This window comes from Vanacampus margaritifer, chromosome 5, assembly GCF_051991255.1.
Source record: "Vanacampus margaritifer isolate UIUO_Vmar chromosome 5, RoL_Vmar_1.0, whole genome shotgun sequence".
Taxonomy (NCBI): domain Eukaryota; kingdom Metazoa; phylum Chordata; class Actinopteri; order Syngnathiformes; family Syngnathidae; genus Vanacampus; species Vanacampus margaritifer.
The window spans coordinates 6,876,909-6,897,817 of NC_135436.1; the positions used below are offsets into that span (position 1 = coordinate 6,876,909).

The 20,909-nt window shown below is 40.3% G+C and overlaps 1 protein-coding gene across 1 annotated transcript; it reads left to right on the top strand.

Annotated features, from left to right (window-relative positions):
* Nucleotides 1-1,613: 1,613 nt before the first annotated feature.
* Nucleotides 1,614-20,025, top strand: efhd1 (EF-hand domain family, member D1). Its single transcript, XM_077565972.1, has 4 exons — nt 1,614-2,029; nt 10,182-10,329; nt 14,675-14,809; nt 15,152-20,025. Exons 1-4 carry the CDS (start codon nt 1,746-1,748, stop codon nt 15,284-15,286), a joined length of 702 nt encoding a protein of 233 aa, XP_077422098.1. The 5' UTR covers nt 1,614-1,745; the 3' UTR covers nt 15,287-20,025.
* The last annotated feature ends 884 nt before the right edge of the window (nt 20,026-20,909 follow it).

The following is a 20,909-nucleotide window of genomic DNA, read 5'->3' on the forward strand; positions in this document are numbered from 1 at the left end:
AATTTGGGGTGCCGGCGGTCGTCTGCTTGCTTTTCTTTGTCCGGCTGCTCGTCACGTGGACTGTCGGGTTTGAAACGTGGCTTGCAGTTTCGCGGCCCGCGGAACTGGCTCAACCTTTTTGATTTAGACGGGTCTTCCCTCTGGACATGGGAGGAAGCTCCTTCCAGCTCCGATGGAGGACCCACGTTTACCTGATAAATTCCAGCGTCGGTGGTCCTGAGGGTTGAGACTTTCAATTTTATGTAGCCCCTAGCTGCTAGGTCGCGCAACTGCGAGCTAGTCAGTGTCTGAGGGCACAAAGCAATCCCAAGTAGTGGTTGAGGTTTGGTTGGAGGTTCCGGGCAAACAATGTTTTAAAACCCTGGTCTTCCTCCATGTTGGGTTCGTTACGAGTCTCAAAATAAGCATCGCGATGATGACTATAGAAAGCCTGAGGGGGCCTTTCCTGTTTGACAGGCATGGAAGCCGCCATGTCCGTCAACTCAGGAGAGCCATCAAATTCACATGCCATGGCCTGGTGCAGAGCTAAGGGATCCGACAACACATCAGCAGGCTGCCGTTTCAGTAATCGATTGACTGCTCGGCTGGACGTCATTCTAATCAAGTACAACTTATTCTCCACGGTTGCCGTTGGGAACCTCTGGAGATGATAGTAGATGTCCTTAAGGTACTCTGATGTGCTGTGGGACCCGCCAGCTTTTGGTTCGAACTTGGCGATATTTCGAGACAGCTTGTCCAAATCTTTCCAGGCCACGCCAATGTGTCTTTCCAATGGGGGAGTAGACATGGGTCCACGTTGGAAACTGTCAGCACCGGAGGGTTCCAAGCCTCGTGGTGACGTGTCCACCCGCGGTGCCAGGCCCAAATCGGCGGTGGTCGCAGGTGGCATCCTCTAGGCGGCTCCAGGCCTGGGTGACGCTGGGCTCAGGAGGTGTGTGTGTGGGCGGGGGCTTCCGGAGGGGGAGCTCCTCGTGAAACCTTATTTAACTGCCGCGCGAGCTGCAACTCATGTTTAATTTGAGCTAACTCTACCTCGTGTTCCTTTTGGCATTGTCAGTGGCGGTTACCCTCGGCTTCAGTCAATGCTAGTTTTGTTCGCATTGCGTTCCTCTCTTAAAGTTTGTACTTGTACTTGGAGGCGCTTTACTTCATCGGTTGACTGAGCTAGCAATGAAATAACCCGCACGTAATTTGCTTCGGCTTGTCGAAGTTGGCCCTTGCCCTATATATATATATATATATATATATATATATTTTTTTTTTTTTTTTTTTTTTTTTTTGTAGAATTATTACCAAGATGCCTTGTTACAACCAAGAAATTATTTACCAAACACAAATATTCTTTATTTCTTTTTTTTTTGTACCAGAAATATATATTTTTTAAATCTAATGTTGGATGTTTATTCATGGCTTGTGAAAGCAGAGTTCAAAGGTAAAACTTCCCTTAATTTTTCTTATTTCAACAGCAAATTGGTTCAAACCCCAAAATAAAAATGTGTTTGTAACTTTCCCTGGATTTTTACGACGACACCCAAATGACAAATTACTTCCCTATTTCTGCTAGTACAGTTTTGCTCTCTGAGCTTTTATTTTGAAGCACATGAGCGGAAGCCGCTTGCGTCGTGTGGGCGGGAGACACGTAGTTTGACAGTAGCACTACAAGCGGATGCCAAGCTCCCTCTCCTCTCCTCTCATTCTTTCGAGTTTTGACAGTCAGTCTCCGCGAGCAACGTCCCTGAAACAGTATGGCGTCGGAAGAGCTCGCAAAAAAGCTACAGTCACGGCTGGCCGTATCGGAGGAGGCCGAGCAGAGGCCGGAGCCCGAGGAGACCATCGTCGCGGCCAAACATCACCAATCCGAGGCAGCTTGTGGTGACTCTTCGTCCGAGCTGTCTGCTAAACTAAACCGACGGCTCGACATCAACGAGGGTAACGCTCCCCCTCGGGCTAGCCGCGTCTTCAACCCCTACACGGAATTCAAGGAGTTCTCCCGAAAGCAGATTAAGGACATGGAGGTGATGTTTAAACGGTAAGAATGTAAGGATATCGAGTCACGATCTGTTCGAGCATACGATTCTGTCGTTTGCCCCTGGACACACCGAAGTGTCGTCCTGTCGTGCGGATTGAGAGGAATGAGCGGTGGAAACTCGTGATGAGATTATGATGGAGATGCTGACGCGTCGTTCCCAGGTGAAAACACTTGGCTCTTTGATTAAGTTAATTATTTCCTCATGTGCTCGGTGCAGGCCTACTCATACTCACGTGTAGCGAACATGGACAAGCCTCAACCTTCCAGTTTGTACTGTATGATTGTTTGGCATTGCGTCGCAGTCGCAGCTGATTAGACTATTCCACCAATGTCGCTTTGTTGTGGTACAATAGTATATGTTTATGGCCAAAGTAATGGTGTCATCTGGAAAGAAAAATATTTTACTATTGACTGAATTAACGAGGCTAATTACGTCACACTCAGACTAAACAGTAGGGGGTTGAGCAGTAATTTGGGAAAATTACAGTTTGGAGATAGGGATCAGTTAAACCGAGCGTTTAGACACCCAGCAACTTAGTCTCTTAGCCATTTCCCCTTTTTACTCTCAACTGTCAACTTGAAAAGCGGAACTGATTGTTACCCAGAAAAGACAACTGAATATTAGGCGTGCACTGATCACAATTATGAAAACTCAGAAAACTCCAACCCAGGGAGATGAGATCGGTGGACAAGATTGCTTTTATTTTAAGGGATCGGCCGGTCATCGACCCCCCCAGAGTTAAAGGAGCATTTTGGATTTTAAAATGTATATTTTAAAGAATTTTCTATGTGCATGCTTGACCAATGCTCAGATGAGTACAAAGAGCCCTGACTTTTTAATTGTGACTTCATTTATCCGCTTGTATCTTCCCTTCTTTATAGAGTATTTGTGGTAAACACACCACCGTTTCCTGGGGGGTGAGGAGGGAGTGGTGGAATATAGTGTCATGCTCGTCCTCACAGGTTATACAAATGTTGGGTTAGCGAGTGTATGACACAATTGGGATGGAGGTTGAAAAAAACAAGAAGAGGCCAGCTTTGAACACAGTCCAAACTCCAGCTCTGACAACAAGAAAACAGAAAAAACAAAGAGTTTATTTGAGCGCAAGTACATATACATGCGCATCATGCAAGAGTTTGACACAGAGGCTGCAGTTACACTTTAGCCCAGAGGTGGGAGTTGCAAGTAAAAAAAAAAAAAAAAGTGACCAATTCAACAATGCATCTTTAAGGAAAGGATTCCGATCTCGGCTGATCAATAGGTGCAACCCAATATACCACTAATAAATCACTACTGCAAATTCTAGAGATTCCTGATCACGGGAATGGCTCATACTTGTCGGTCTTAGTTGTGTACTTGGTGGTCTTGGTTGTAGTTGTTGATGAGCATTTTTGTCTTTATTTTGAAATCTGGAGAGAGACTCTCCCTGTAAAGACTTTACATTGCTGGAACGCTGAGAAAAAAAACAACAGTTGTGCAACTGTGCACACCCTCGGCAGCCTGCGCCACTCAGTGAGATACCACCCTTTACGCCAAACAAGTAACGGAATCATAAAATATATTTGCATTTTCCGCACTGTCAATTTGAAATAATGTCCTGTTTTTGTAGAATTAACAGATGGAAATTTGGATAAAATGTTGAAAAAAAAATCTGATTCATCAATTGAGCGGAAAAAAAAACAATTGACAGTTCAACGGTTATTAAAATAATTTACATTTTTAGTAAGCAACTCTATCTTTGAAAAATATGCAGCTGGTCCATGTGATCGGTATCTAAAACAGTGATGGCGAATCAGCAGCATAAAACCCTGATCTGAAGACCCCTAATCATAACCTGTATCTGAACAGTATTTCAATTTCCTTATAAACATATAGCTGGCGTCGAGCCAAAACCTCATGTCACAATTTGGCAAATGTTTTTCTTTCTTTCTTTCCTTCCTTCCTTCCTTCCTTCCTTTCTTTCTTTCTTTCTTTTTAGAACCTCAAGTTTTGGTCAGTCCACATGTGTGGGTGTCATAGTTATTTATTTATTTATTTTTTACAATTTATTGACCAATCTAAAGTGTTGGAAATGGCTTGCTCTCTTTGATGATGCAATGTTAGTTGATAGTTGATAGTTAATAGTTGAACAAATGTTCAGTTTTTGGGGTCTCCAGATGATTTTGGATGTACAAGGTTTTGGGCCGACGCCAGCAATACATAGTTTGTACGGCAAGTTAACAAATTAAAATACAGGGAGTCCTCAAGTTGTGTCGTACGCGACTGACGTTGTTTCAACTTTACGGCGCGGCGCCCGTGCCTCGTCCATAGCGCCTTCGTTTTCATTATTTTTCCACAGTAATCACGGCATTTTAAAGTTATTTAAAGTTGTGTTGTTGTTACCTCCAGCAATGGACGTCCATCGAGCAGGTCGGCTCGCCATCAGGCGCGTGTCATTTCCGTGTTTGTTTGAATTAGCTCCGCTCTGCCGTCCGTCAGCAATGATTGTCCGTGCGGAAACAGAAAATATTGGTTCTGGCTCTTCCGGGTCGCGCAAATATGTTTTTAAAAAATACTGCACAAAGTATTTTGACGTAAAGACCAACTTTAACGGGGAAATCCAACTGAAGTTGAAATTTGGGTTACAGTACATCGCCTAGCGTAGGAAAGGAACTCCTCCATAACTTGAGGACTCCCTGTAGTATAAAATTACATCAGTTCGCCATTCACCAAATACATTTTTTTGGAACTTACGGTAAATAAATAAAGTTGAGTTTTCAAGGATTCAAGGAATTTTTATTGTCGTACCAACACACATTTCAACATGATACGGCATGAAATACAATACCTGAGAAACGCAAAGATAAGTAAAAAAATGAATACGATAAAAAGATAAGGGAGATACTTATTCATGGTTTGACAATGTGGCCAGATCCAATGCAGCAAAGGTGTGGCTGTAGCAGAATGAAATTGCGAGAGACTTGCATTTCACATGTAATTTGAAAGGTAATTTTGTACTTGACCAAAAGAATGGTGTGTTCAAGAATGGTGTGTTCAATGTGCAGGGATGAATGAGCATGAGTCTATGATGGTAGTTTTGAGTAGTTGAGTTTTGGCAGTTCAATAAATTGTAAGTTTTGAAATCAATTAATAACCATTTTCATTACTTGTGATTTCAATAATAATATAAATACTCCTGATTATTTTCCCATAATTGCCCAGCCCTAATATACACTGTAAAATTCAAAACTGAACTAACCAAAACAGTACAAACAAACAGTGGGAAAGAGGTGAAAAATTAATGACATTGTTTTGAAACGTGAAAGCACATGTAATGTTTCACCAGTACAGTTTAATTATTAATAGCTGACAGTATCATGAGTTATATGCTTTGGAGGGCTTGGTTAGTCACATACCAACATGAATTACTTCATGAAATGTAAGCGAAACACAATGCTAAGAACATTTATTAATATACGTATAATTCCGACAATTATTTGGTGTTTTTTTTTAACAATCTGGTCTGTAGTCTTCTATTGAAAGGGCAGTTGAAGGCTAAAGTTATCCATAATAATACCAGTAACCTGCAGTCACATAGCAATACAATAAAATAAAATAAAAATAAAATGGGTGTGTTTTACTGAGAAATTCCTTTGTCTCTAAACAAAGCTTTAGTAGTAAAATATTGTTGCAATTGCAAGTGACCAAGAAAACTCCACATTGGGCAATTTAAAACACTTCATGAATCATAGACATGAAGAAAATTGTCTATTTGTCATTAATTATGATGCAAACAGATGTGTGTAGCTCAGGGGTGGGCAAACTTGGTCCTCGCGGGCGGAGTCCTGCAGGTTTTGGATGTTTCCCTTCTCCTACACAGCTGATATATGATCAGCTCATCAGCAAGCTCTGCATAAGCCTGATAACAATCCTGTTGATTGGAATCAGCTGCGTTGGAGCAGGGAAGCCTGCAGGACTCCAGCCCTCGAGGATCGAGTTTGCCCACCACTGCTGTAGCTCAACAGTTCAGCTTTGTTTGTGTTGGTTCGAAAAACGTCTGTTCACGAAGTGTTAAATGTCATTATTTTGAACTGAAACTCTGGTGTTGATTGTGGAATGGGTATCGGCTGCCTCTACTTACTTTTTTCCTCTCTCACCAAAATGTAGTTATACAATGCAACATCACATTTTCTCACACATTTTCAAGCTATTTTAGGAATGGGGTTTGTGGGACGAAAATTTGACCCAGATCAAATTTTTACTTTCAGTGCTTAAACCACAATATACTGATGCCAATTTGCTTCTGCCCCTGGCTAGTAGTTAGTCAAATGACGATGACTACTCTTTAGAAGACTGGTTTTATTGTTTTGTTTTCCACTGAATTGCTCTTGTATCCATAATGTAGGGCACCCGGAGAGCTCTTATTAGATAGATATGCTGCTGTTACAAAGTAGGCACTTTTCTCCCACTGCATACAATTTATTTTCAAAACTTGGAGGATATTCACTTACTTTTTTCTTAAATGTCTTTAGCTTCACTTGCACTGATCTCATACATGCTACACATTCACATGGAACAGCCACCACCCAGTGACCCATTTTCTCCAACAGACTGTTTTCCCTTATGGTATAATTTAGAATAAACACTTGAACTTGTTAAATATTTCTTTGGCCCTTTTTTTGGAATGGGACCTTAAGTGTTTAATAGTATATAGTTAGATTGAGTTGAGATAGTGGTACCATTTGCCCCCATTTCTGATTGGTGGACTGTTTCCGCAGACGTGTTAGGAGTTTGAGTCCTGTGTCTTGTCTGGTGTTCTCAAAAAACAAAAGAAAATCACTAACATAGGGCAAATATGTCTTTGTTAAAGGTGCAAATTTGTGGAATAACTATGATAATTAATTAAAAATGTGTAGTTCAATATTACTTTCAAACGAATGTCTAAAATCAAAGATATTAACCAAGCGTAAAAGAAAGTGTCACAAATTTTGTTGGCCTCACAAGGGAGTAAATAATTTGCGAAGCAAGTTTGTTTTTGTTTTGTTTTAAAAAAGTGTTAGTTTTTTCTCCTCATGACTTGAGATGATGAATCTTGTGTTTGGGCGTTGTGGTTATTATTTTTTTTAAAAACTGTAATATGTTTTGTTATGTAAAGAAGGCGTAGGCTTGATTAGCTGTAGCTTCACCCAACGCCTTTTCGATTGGCTTGTTTCCCCAGAAAAAATGTGTTTATCTGTTTCTCCTGATTAAAGCTGATCAAGTAAGCAAACCAATAAATCAATTAATCTGGGATGACCTTCTCCATTATATTATTTCATGCGTCTAAGTTATTTTACACGTTTACCCGCTTTTATCGATCTTTGTATTTGGGCTACTTGGACACAGATGCTGGGCGCCAGCTCATTTCGACACAGGGATGTCTGCACAACATGAAAATAATAGTATTGAGCCATATTTGACTTTTAAATGTGGCAGTATTGTACTGGTACCGGTACTTGGTGCAACACTAGTTGCAGATAATTTTGTGTAACTACTGCCCTATCTCGCCAAACCTTTTGAGCACTAAGCAGTATATTTTTTTCTTATCCAGCAGGAACTGCTGTTATGTTTGGCAGTTGTTGGAACAAATGTTGAATTGTGACGTTGCAATGGATACAGCTGCTGTCAAATGTAGATTACAATGTATACCTTGTATACCTAAAAAGAATGAAGGCCAAACCGATGGTTTCCCATTGAACTGATCTACAGTATGTGAAAAAAACCCTAATGGACCTTTTAAAAGGCTTTGAATTAAACAATGACTTGTTTCCTGGTGGCAGCAGATAAGTCTCCAAGATCAACAATCCAAACCAGTACACATGCGTGAACAGCTGCTGAAAGCTTCTAAAAATACATGTACTAATCAGACATGAGGCTCGAGGCTCACCGATTTCTGAAAACAGCTGTCTCCTACAATCTATTTTGTAATATTAAGCCTAAATGTGTCTTTGTTTGGGCAACAATCCTATTTCTGTTACGGTTGATTTTGCCATGACTGAATGAAACATATTTGTGTTGTGGCACGCACACAGTTGATTCAATGGAATATGAATTTCCCCTTGTGCAATTAATGATTGTGGGAGATGTGCAATTATCATTCTGTTTTCACCACTTGCTGACTGATATCAAAACATAAAAATGCAGTGTAAACCTCTTAAAACCCTAAATGACAGAAATTACACTCATACTCAGACTGTCTTGCTCACAAATAGCCCTTATAAGAAGGGCAAAAGGGGCAGTGGAGCAGTTGGCATCTTTGCTATGGACATTTTTTGGCCTGGGGCTTGTAGCTGCTGTGCAAAATTGACAGTTGTACTGTAGCTGTAGATTAGAGACATAAGAAGAACATCAACCAATCTTGTGTTACTTTTCAGTCTCCTCGCACTAGCGCCTACCTGCTGCATTAAATCAAATCATTATTTACATGAGAAATCTAGAACTCCAGTAATAAACAAAGTTTGTGAAATGAAGCAAGGAAACAAGAGTTTACAAATTATGCACCTGTAAAAGACACACAGTTACCCAGCGGTGTAAATATCGCCGGTGCAGCCGGTGCGTTGCACTGGGGCCCAGAGACAGCGCACCGATCCATGACAGAAGGGAAAAAAAGGAAAGAAAGAGAACAAACACGGGGAAATAAACGGCCAGAGTTATTTTGTAAATACGATGTCGGAAATTAGCATTTAATCACTTGACTTCGGCATTTGTCAGTCATGATGAGTCTCGATGACGTGATGAGAGTTGAAAATAAAGTGGTATAGTGTGCGTGCCATTGTCGCGTCATGCTTTGCAAACTTAAAAAAAAGAAAAAGCGGCGTGCAAAAAAGAAAAGACAAAAAAAAAAAACATGACGTTAAAGCTATTGGAAGAGATGTGATAGACCTGGTTTGAGTCAAGGTCATTAGCAAAATCTAGTGTCCCGCTCCCACCGGAGTCGAGCTGTAGCTTGCCGGCAGCTAGCTCCATCGCAGAAGCGACCCTCCAGCCGCGTCTCTCTTCTCTCCGGAGGTCAAAAGGCAAGCCGGGCTTCCCCGTGTCCCTGCCGCCTAGTCAGCCTCAGGGGAAGAATTTGACGCCAAATGCAAAAAGCTAATATTGCACTTGGCTCAGGCGCTCTGGATCATTCTCCAGATACTATAAACAAGGAAACGGGTGTTTTTCTGACAAATGCTATACTTTGGACTTAAAGGACCGTCGTAAATGACTTCGCTGAGCGCAGCGCGCAGATGAGCTTCTAATGAGTGAGTATAGCTACAAATTGTTTTTGTTATGAAGTCTTCTTCTCTAGTGGGATTCAAATCTATGGCAAATTACGTTATTGTTTTTTGGTGCCATGGCGAGCCTTCAAACGTATTTAAGTTCCAAAATAGAATTTAATGTATTGGAAGATTTTTGTGGTATTTTTGATGTTTAATATAGATGTCACAATATTAAAATTGGAGGCCCTGCAAAAGTCTTTGGTGACAAGTCACACTTCTCTCCAATGGCTGTGCGCGCACGTGTGTGTGTGTGTGTGCGTGTGCGTGTGTGTGCGTGTGTGTTGCACGGGAGCGCTAGTGTGTGTGTGTGTGTGTGTGTGTGTGAGTGGGAGGGGGGGGGTGTTGTGGGGTGGTGGATGGGGGAGAAATTGAGAAGAAGAGGGGGCCCACATTTTTTTTGCACCGGGGCCTGTTTCGCCACTGCAGTTACCCATGTCCAAAATGAAACCATGAGCCCCCACAAATGTGACACCATAACTAAGCAGCATGGACACTACCTCATTCATACCTCTTACCATGACAGCAACTAAAACGTATTTTAATACCTCTTACCATGCCAGCAACTAAAATGTATTTTAACACTTGGATGGTGACATGGTAAGCATATTATGCATACCTTCTGTAGCACTAGCCACTAGCCAGCTGCCCGTAGAAGACGTTGGTAGACAAAGCACCAACTCAAAGCATCACATAAAAAAAAAAGAAGTTATTATGTAGCTTGGCCGCTATTTTGTGACTCTTTTTGCAATGCTAGTGAACAAGTTAACGTCTAGTTGAAGAATATACAAATATAATGTTAACACAGTAAAATAATTGTCCAAGTCTCTGTACTTCAGGTTCAGTTCCATAAGTGAAACTGACTTGTTCTTTCTAGGTATGACACTGGTAAAGATGGCTTCATCGACCTAATGGAGCTGAAGCTGATGATGGAGAAGCTGGGGGCTCCGCAGACTCACCTGGGCCTTAAGAATATGATTAAAGAGGTGGATGAGGACTTTGATGGAAAACTGAGCTTTCGAGAGGTGAGTGTATCTGTATACTCTCTCGCCCATTTAATGCATGGATATGTCGATTAGCGTCACCATTAAGTCACACTTGAAAAAAGGAGTTTCATAAACAAAATATAATTTTATGCATGGCTGCAAGCCTGTGTCCAGTTTCTTGGGACTTGTGACATCACAGACCTGCTTGCTATTTACTGTATTGCCTGCTGTCTTATACGATGCATTTGCCTTTAAAATGTTCAATTTTTTTTTAAGGCATTTGCACTATTTCAGCTTTACATCAGCGTTGTCCTTTACCTCATAACATGAAAACTTGCTTAACTCCTTCATCTGCCATTGACAGCTTTACAAGTTAAAGATCCCTTTTAACTGGGTTGGCAGTGTATGCATTAATAAGGTGGAACAACTTCCCTCAGTAAAAGCATTAGCCCGGTTCCACACAGACGGCCTAGCTTGGCCCCAGATGTTCGCCTTTCCATTTTGCTTTCTTGGGGCCGAGCGACTACAATGGAAGCACTTTTCAGAACCATTGCGGAGGTGGTTTTGACGCGCCGCCCAAGCGGGGCCATATAGTCACTGTCTGATTGGTCAACAATGATGCACCGAGCATCAGTGGCAGTGACAGTGGCCGACCAGTAGGTGCCTGTGTCCAGCTCATTTAAACCTGGAAATTGATTTGTCCTTATACTGTATGTGAAAGCTTCTGGGCATGTGATTGGCTTGACTTTGCGACATCGCCACATCATGCAACGGCAATTCATATTTTCAATCCCTGCAAAAACTGCGTCCGAGACTCACCACTTATGAAATGTTATGGTAGAAACGCACAAGTTGCAAGTATGCAAGCTTGGACAGTTCAATTGAAAAGCAGCAGAGGCCGTGCGGTTGCCGCCATATTAGACACGGACCACCTTACAGGCACAACTGTGGTTAGCCACCTCAGCAATCGTGGCACGGAACATGATCCACTCAGACTCAATGTCCCTACCTCCCTCAGGATGTGCGCGAAGTTCTGCCAGAGGTGGGAGTTGAATCTCTTTCTGACGGGTGGCTCTGCCAAATGTTCCCAACAGACGCTCACAACTCGTTTTGGTCTGCCAGGTCGGACCGGTATCTTCCCTCACCATCGGAGATAACACACCATGAGGTGGTGATTGGTTGACAACTCCACCCCTCCCTCACCCGAGTCTCCAAGTCCGAGGACACTACAACCAATTCGATCATCAAATGTGGCCTAGGATGTCCTGGTGCCACATACACACGTGGACACCCTTAGAGGTCTGAATCTGGTGCTTGTTATGGACAACCCATGACTAGCACGTCCAATAACTGAATACATAACATGCCCTTCCTGGTCCCACTGTCATTGCCCACGTGAGCATTGAAGTCCCCCAACAGAACAGCACCCCTCCAAAGGACTCCAAGAAGGGTGGGTACTCTAAAGTCCTGTTTGGTGCATAGGCCCCCACAATGTTATGTATTCTTCTGTATTTGAAACAAACAGCTGGTCAAGTTCTCCATCAAACACGCCAGGTTCCCTCTCGTCATTGTAGTATTGTCAGTCAGTCTCATTACTGTGCGGCTCCTCAGAAATGATGCCGGCTTTTGCGAAAGCTCGAACATTAGTGCAAGCAGACATGTTTAGCCCAAACATGCACAATCCATTCACAAATTGTGGCGTAACTCGCTCTTATAAAGCGAAAGCACCAAGACATCAATCTGTATCTTAATACAGGAAATTTGGCCCCGGTTGAGGTCTGGCAGGCATGATGAAAACCTGGGTTGACGACGTTGTCTTTCAGTTGAGTCTTTTGGGTTCTCATCATGCCTGTCAGACCTCAACCAGGACCACATTCTCTCTATATAAGCAATGTGTCGGCGGAAATGCTCTCCCACAGTCAGTCAGGCGGAGCGCTTACTGAAGTTGCACACGTTTGCAAATTTTGGAACTCGGTGCACACATAAGGTGCACCTCATTATTAGGCGCGGAGTCAATTTTTGAGAAAATTTAAGACTTTGTCGTGAAAATACGGTATGGCCATGTGTTGGGTTAATTCAACCTACAACATTTAATAAACAGACACGGAAGGAAGACAAGAGATATAGACTCGCGAGGAGAAACAAGCAGATTTGTTAACAGATCACAAGCTCCTGCCTTTTCTGACATACTATGTCGTTTCTCTTTTTATTGGGTTGAACCAACACATAGACATTACTGCTCTGAGGGGTTTGGGGGGAATGTGACAATCGTTTACACAGGAAACATTGCAGACATTCTTTAACACTAAAAGCTTCTCAAACATAAAAATGTTCCGGCCATTTGTCTTGTGATGAGGGCACATTTCCTGTCTTGTGACTGCAGTTGACTCCAACTCACACAGTTCAAACAGAGATTACAATATTAAATAAGTTCACAAGGTTGAATAAATGCTTTACAATAAATAAAATACTAAATATGGGATAATTAAGATACATTACTCTAACACAATGTGTGAGACGACTTGGGTACTAGGATCAAATGTGTATCTGTAGTTAAGTAACTGTCAATTTATTTCCAAGTTATTCTTTATAATCATTCAAATATTCAATGGCCTATGGTTGGTTATATGATTATTAACTTCCAACAGGTAAAATTGTTGTTGTCAACCAGCATCACAGAACATTGTAGCTGTACTTCAAGGTACTACCACCAAAAATCAGAGAAGTTAAATGATTGAGGTTGATTTTATCAACATGTATTTAATTGTGGGGAAAGAAACCCGGCTGACTTGCAACTCCCTTCCAGCAACTATTTTGAGAAACTTGCATGAAGTAATTTATGTATGTGCTGCTGAATGGAGCTTTGTTTCTCAGCTAACTCCAAGGAGGCTCTGTATTAACAATATATGACATGAGTGTGTAATGTTTTTTCTCTATTAACTCTTTCACTGCCACTGACGTTAAAAGACGTCAAGTAAAAACCTACGGAGGGCTGCCTATGACGTTAAAAGACGTCATCCAATTTTTATTTTTTATTTTTTGAAACGGGTGCTGGCAAGCCTTCCGCATCTGTTGTGAAAGTTTCAAGGAGGTCTGTTGTGCCTAATGACTATTTTTGGCCCCTAGAGGGCAGTGACGACTCTCTTCTGACAAGATCGGGTGGGCGTCAGTAGAGGCAGAGCTAGAGTGTCGAGCAGGAGATCAGAATGGAAAACAAAGGAAAAATGGCGACCGGTTGCGAGGAGCTCACGCCCGAGCCGTTTTTTTCAAAGACCAAAAGCATCGACCAATGCTAAAAGAGTACATTGATGACGACGATGATCATCATCGATGATGATGATGATGATGATGATGGTGAATCCGAGCTTGATGGCGAAATTGGAAGCGCTGACACGGCGGCTATGACGGCGTCATAACGCGGAGCACAACCGAGCAAGCACAGGCGGACGTTCGATCGGACGACGGAGAGTGCCCCGAGTCCAATGCATATTCATCGGAGGAGTGTGTACAGTCTGCTACTTGCTATTTATTCCCCGGAAAAAAAGGCGGTCAAGAAAGTGTAACGTTTGCACGCGAAACGGACAAGCGAAAGTGAAACTATAATCTGTTGTGCGAGTCCTGCGGCGTCTCCTTGCACGCAGGAGAGCGTTATAAAAAGAAAAACTGTATTTGAAACATCCACATAATTGTAAGTAGTACCACAGTTGCACACATTTGTAAATAGTTTGCAAAATTGTTTTGTCAAATTGTTACACTGTTGAATGGAAATAAACGTATTTTGCAATCTAAAAACACTTTTTCATTGTTGGTGAAAGCGTTTTACAGAAGTAAAGCACTATTTAGGTGTTTGTGGCATCATTCATGGACAAAAAGAAGTGTACAATTCACTAGAGTGCATGAAATAACATCGTTTCACAAAAAGCTCTTTTTCTCCGTTTTTTGTTTCAAAACAGAGAATTTCGGTGAAAGTAACCATTTTCCATTTTTCTGATGAAAGATGAGAGTCCAATCTTTCATTTGGTAGTATGTGTGTTTCCATAGTCCAAACACAACATTTTCTGTGGACCTTGAAAGATCAGTCAAAATGCTTAAATCGGCTGGCACTGGGGACATCCTGTTTCTGAAAACGTCTGGCAGTGAAAGAGTTAAGGGGCAGTAAGACTAACTTGGTTGTTTGTAAGAACCAAAAACTTGAAGGAGCGCCTGTAGTGACACAGTCACCATGTGTAGCCTCCGACTCTTTTAACAGCCTCTGCTAGCTAAACTCTGCGCTCAGTTTTTATCTGTGAATAGACGTCCTAGCTGCATGTTTGACAGGTCAAATGCGATCCCAGTTTGAAGAGCGACAACCGCGATTCAACAACTATTGTTCACCTTCCCACAGTTTTTGTTGATCTTCCGAAGAGCAGCAGCAGGGGAGCTGCAAGAAGAGAGTGGTCTTATGGCGCTCGCCAGACTGTCTGAAATTAATGTCTCCGCTGAGGGAGTGAGTGGGGCCAAAGACTTTTTTGAAGCTAAGGTACGTTGGTTATCTTGTGCTCAGCCAGGCAAGTCATCAATTAGTATTTATTCAATATGCACTACCAGCTTGATTACAAGCAGGTGTTGAGCTACTGAGGATTTTCTGATCCTGATCTGATCCTCTTAAGCTCTCTTACACCTCATCTTTTGCCCTTCTTTGGAAATAGGCAGGGAACATACACTTCTACTGATTCTGTGTGAAAGGACAAGTGTGACTATTTTGACCACATACTTGCACACTTACAGAAAAGTTGATTACTTTTAAATTCTTAACCGAGAGCTGAGCAGGGTTACGGTGAAATGACAATTATGCAATTATTATTATATTGTTTGTCACCAGATGCAGGCTCTGTCTGTGAGCAGCAAGTTTGAGGCCGAGATCCGAGAGGAAAAGGAAGAACGCAAGAAACAGGAAGTGGAGAAAAAAGAGAGGCAAGCCGCCTTCAAACAGCTGCAGTCGGCTTTCTGCTCATGACCCTGTACAGGAGGAAGCAGACGGCAAACCTGAAAATGCACATTCAACGTTGGTCAGATTTTAGTAGTACATTCACATTACTGATATTCTTATGATAATCATCAGAATTTGGCACTTTATAACAAAGTTAGTTAAACACTCATTGAAATATTTGAGCAATGTTGTGATAAATTGTGTTTAACAATGGAAAAGTAAATGCACTACATCAATGAAGAAAACAAATAGGGACCAGTCCACATGTGTGTATTTGTGTGAGCGTGCCATTGTATTACATTTTCACCTTAAATCAAAATATTCATTTTGTTGTGTATTCCATAAACACTGTACTGTTGTTTTGCATCCCTTTTATTGGCTTCAGTGTATTCTGTCTTTATTGGGTCTATAAAGTGTGATGTTCCAGTATAGCCGTGTTGTTTCACCCTCACTTACAAATAAAATAAAATACCATTGTGTGTTTATTAAAGTGTCACGATGTATTAGGGCCACGTGTATATATTTTGATTTTTTCAATATTCCGAGAAAAAAATCGCAAATTTGCCACTTTAAAAAAAAATCGCAAGTGTATAAAGTGGCAAATTTGCAAGAAAAAAAACTTACGACAAATACACGTAGCGTAGCTATAGTCTAATCTGAGGATTCATTTGTGGTTAATGGGACACTGTTTATAAAATAAAAAGGCAGAATGGAGACTGGTTCATTCTTAATTTAAACTTGACTTGTCATACACAGCAGCTCGACCAACAACAGCTATCAGCTGACTAACACTAACCAATCAGAAGCTAGCATACTTTAGGTAAATGCAAGTGAATGACGGAGAGCAGCAGATTCGACACATAAGCTACTTGTACAAAAAAAAAAAACACCAAAATGTATGAAAATGTAAATAATAATTCTGGAAACAAATGTTCAAGTAAATATTTATTGTGTTGTTTTATCGTACGGGTGTGGACCTTCGCAAAGCGAGGCATCTTTCTCGTTGGCCATACCCAACGCTTTAAAGTGCGAATGCTTAACATGATATAGTTAAAGCCATTACTGGCTCCTTATTTGAAAACCTGACCGAAAAGTATTGGCATAGTACGATACGTGTATTTCTCGTACGTTTCAGATTTTTTTTTTCTTGCAAATCGGCCACTTTATAAAGTGGTAAATTTTCCACTTTATAAACTCGCAAATTTGCAAGTTTTTTCTTGGAATATTACCCCCGCCCTCTAAAAAAATATATTGGTACGTTGACCTAATACATCGTCGTAATTAGAAAGAGACAGTATGTGTTTTTGTTTGACTAATATACAGTATTTCAAAACATAATTGCATGACAATATTGCTTCACTAGGCGGGTTAAAAAAAAAAAGAAGCCTCGTGCAATGTTAGCGCATGACTTTTGACTCTTGAGTCAGTCTTTTTTTTTTATTTTTCTTTATTTATTTTTTTGTCTCATGATACTGGCCACCTCTGCCAACATGCCATTCCACCCCAGAAATTTAATTATTTATACATCTATTTCATGATTTTTTTTTGTCTGATCAAACTGAAACAATGACTCAGGCCATTATTATTATTATTATTTTTATTAACAAGGTGAAAATAGTCTGGAGCAGCTGTGAACAATTTAAAATCATGCTGTTGGAATAATGATAAAAATATTTTGTTTTGCACTTTCAATTGTGTATTCAACATTTCATTTCAGATTTGCTTTCCTTAAGTGAACATTAGCAGCATTTCTTCTTTCTGACGGTGGCATGACAATTCTTATACCATTGTGTCAATGTTTGTTTGGAAGTTAAATCATGGAGTTGTCCTAATTTAGCATACAAAATTGGAAACACAGAGAATCTTGTTCTTAAAGGGGAAGTCAAGTCAAAAAATGTCTTTACGATAATGTGTTCTATGCGCACCCACTAATTTTAACACGGTATTCTGATAAATGTTGAATTTGTGGATTGTAAGTTTAGCTGGAAAATTCACCCATCTTTATCCATTTCAGGGTGCTGCCATTTTGTCTTGTACTGCCAGTTGCTGTTGGCTGAAAAGGACATCAGAACCCACCCGGTTTCTGGGATTGGTCATGTGTCATTGCAAGCAAGTCCCCCTTAAGAACTGTGAGGTCATTTTCAGTCAACAACAATAGCAGTACAACGGCTGCTCCCTGAGATGGATAAAAACGAGTAGATTTTTGTGCTTAATCCATATTCCACAAATGCAATATCAATTAGAATACCGTGTTTAGCCTAGTAGGGACACAAACAGTTAAGATTTTTTTTTTACTTAAATTAACTTCCCATTTAAAAATGCAGCTTATGGTTTCTTTCACAAGTGGCACATTGTATGTCTGATTAAATTATACGCGCTCCTGCATGCCACATTCCAGTGTTTGCTACTGAGTGGCCTCTGTCTTCTGTTTCTATGATGAGATAGATGACTCAATTTTGAAAAAAAAAAAAAAAAAAGATTGGTCATCACTGCATCACATCAAGAAAAATATTTGTGAATCTTTGAGATTAAATCATTAATCGGAGTGGATGTTATTTCCAGAATCATTTGTCCAAATCCTTTATGGGGAATAATATATATTTTTTTACTTTTCCTTTATTTACATATTAAGATTCAAGTACTGATTAACCTTTCTGCGTTTACAGCTCTTTGCAACAGCCTACTTTTGTTAAGTTGATGTTGATTTTGAACAGTGGTGGGCTGCAAAGACGAGCAAGGTCTTCACTGCTAACCTACATGTACAATTTCAATTCTAGTATTTGGTCCATAAAATCATATGAATTATTTTCCAGTATTCTCTTGATTTTGAAGCATTTTGAAGCTGTTGGTGACGCTGCTTCCAGTAAGTGTGTGTTGACCTTAGATTTGAAGTCCCAGGCACTTAAAAATTGCGAGTGCTGACCGTTTTAACTTTAACTATATTGGCAATGGGGTCATTATCATTCAGATTTTAAATGGACCTCCTAGGGCCCGCTAGCTTTCACATTTTTTTAGTGCCCAATGGCGGTGGAGGAGGTAGAGGAGAAATTCAACAAACATACTTAAAATACGTTTAAGGCAGAATTTTTAAGAGAAGCTTTAAATTGTGAAGAGAGGAAATGCCACATGTTTTTGTATTGATGGTTCCTGTAATTGCGATGTTACAGTCGTGGTATTAACAGGTGGGAAATTCCCACTGAAGGCCAAGCTAGCATATGCATGGCCCACCACTGATTTGGAGCATGCATTAAAAGTGTTAAGGTCTCTCATTTAGTATCTCATGTAACCTTGGCAAATTGTTTTGACCTTTCAGTTGCGTGAATGTGTAGCAAAAACTGCTACAGATGCAAAAACTGCTACAGATGCAGGAGACATCAGTAAGTATTTCCTCCCTTTAAGTTGAGTCTGCTTCATTCCGATTAAAAATATGCAAATATGCTTTGGTTAGGATTCTCAGGATTTGATTTGAAAAATTCAGTTGGCACATTTGCCTCTTGAAATCATCTTCATTTGGGGTGATTTTCGCTCATGCAAATGAGCCACTGCTCATCATCAGGGTGGGCCATTGGGAGAGCGGCTTATATCACCATGATGATACGGAATCACTGCACTTGTTGAGCCTAGAATCTAAAAACGAGTGCGACTTTGATTCATTAAAGTCAATATTAGTAATTTTCGCTTGTAGAGACAGCACTTCATCATCAAGCTGCTAACTTACACTTGACAATTAGCGTGTGTGTGTGTGATGTGTGCAGCAGCCACACAACACAAATACCTCCCGGCCTAATTGGTTTTGACATGACGGTGTTTTCCATTGCTGTCCGTCTGGCGCTTGAAAATGGCGGATCCAAGTCATTGGTAAAAAAAAAAAAAAAGTCAGTGTGGGAATCCTATTATGTAAATCAGCCCAACTGTTGGTCACACTTCAAAATTCAGAATGGCTTGGTCACAGCCACATTTTTGGAAAGAGGCAGCTAAGATTTACTTGATTGTTTCACTTTGGAGATCGCAACTATTTGTATACAAGGAATTAAAAAATCAGTTGCCCCTTTTCCAGAAGAGTTCCTCTCAAAAAAGTGAGGAGTTGCTTTGAACACATTTAAAATGTAAACTACACATTCCTAATATGTTTGAGCAATTTTGTGCCACAGCTGGAAGCGTAGGCTCTGAAGTAATGCTTGATTTTAAGTTTCTTTGTGTGCAGGGTGAAAAAAAGATGAGAAAGTGTGTTAACCAATCACCTTGAAATGTCTTTTGCCACTCTCTTCCAGTCATTGCTGCAATAATAATGTGTAGTTTTGTGTACTTTAAAATCCATAACTTGCAGCAAGATGTGAAGTACCAATGGACTATACATGTTAAGCAGTAAAGATGAAAGAAAGAAAGACTGTGATTCATTCAATCACTGGCCACAATGTAATGCATGAGAGAAAAGCAGTCAACTCAAAGTGAAATGACACAAAGGTAAAGGTTCAACATCTAATCTTGGCCCTTAATTCTCTCCTTGTTAACTAGTTGCATGTTGTACTTGGATAGCAATGACTACTGTGTGTATCTCTTAGCCTCTTGTGTATTTTCTTGTTTGAAAAATGACCATGTATTTTTCTTCATAGATAAAAATGGTATACAGTATATTATTTGTTTCAGCAGAGGCTTATAAGTTGCCAAACAAATATGATCAGTGAAATATATTTTTGTGCATCTGAAAATATATTCTGTTACTAATCACACTTCTGAAAAGAAATAAAAGACTAAAGTCACTAATATGATGAAGTGACAGTGTCATTATTTTTAACCACTATTATTATCATCACATAACCAAATGAATTACCAAAAATTGCAGAGGGGAAGTTTCTCTGGAAAGTTTCATTGGGAAGTTTAGCAAAATAATTTTGGAAGTTCATTTAACATGTTGGACAATCTGGTCTTTATTATTATTATTGATTTATTTATTAAAAGCTACTGACCGTAGAATATTCCATTTCGAAACGCTACTTCCACCTGCTGACAAAAAATGAAACTGCACATACCGTTTTTCACATACACACCACGCACATGACGTCACATCCGCAGGGCACGGGAAATTCTAACCCTAATCCAGTCTAAAAACTATTGGCCAGAGGCTTGCAGGAGTACCGATTGTGAACAGCTAAAATGTTAATCTACTAATTAGAAGGCATTTCAGTCATAAATGGTCAAATAAAAAGCTTATTGTAAAGTTATTTTGGGGAAAAAAGTTCCATATTGCAGCTTTAATATAGGCCTACAATTTTTATTATATGGGCAACGACGGTTAAGGGTTTCCATCAGACCAGCACAGTTAATTTAAACACATTAAAAAAAAAATATATATATATATATATTATTTACAATTGAACTATCAGCTACAATTTATAATATGTATAGTTTAGGACATAGATCTATCTTGGAAAACTTTCTACAATGGTCGCACCAAATGGCGGTTGGTCGCACCACATATTTTTAAAGTTATGAGGCTAACAAATAGCTATCTGAACAAAACAAGCTAGCTAGCCACACAAGTAAAGTTATAATGAAAATATAGGCTTTTTTTTTTCAGGTCATACCACATGATGTCCAAACACCAGTACGCGTCACCATTGTCTGGCTGGGTTTGCTACAAATTGAATGA

Excerpts from the sequence above, each read along its gene's own strand:
- efhd1 (XM_077565972.1), top strand. The coding sequence starts at position 1,746 with ATGGCGTCGGAAGAGCTCGCAAAAAAGCTACAGTCACGGCTGGCCGTA. Across the intron at positions 10,330-14,674 it reads GAAAACTGAGCTTTCGAGAG|TTTTTGTTGATCTTCCGAAG; the intron begins GTGAGTGTATCT and ends ACCTTCCCACAG. Across the intron at positions 14,810-15,151 it reads AAGACTTTTTTGAAGCTAAG|ATGCAGGCTCTGTCTGTGAG; the intron begins GTACGTTGGTTA and ends GTTTGTCACCAG.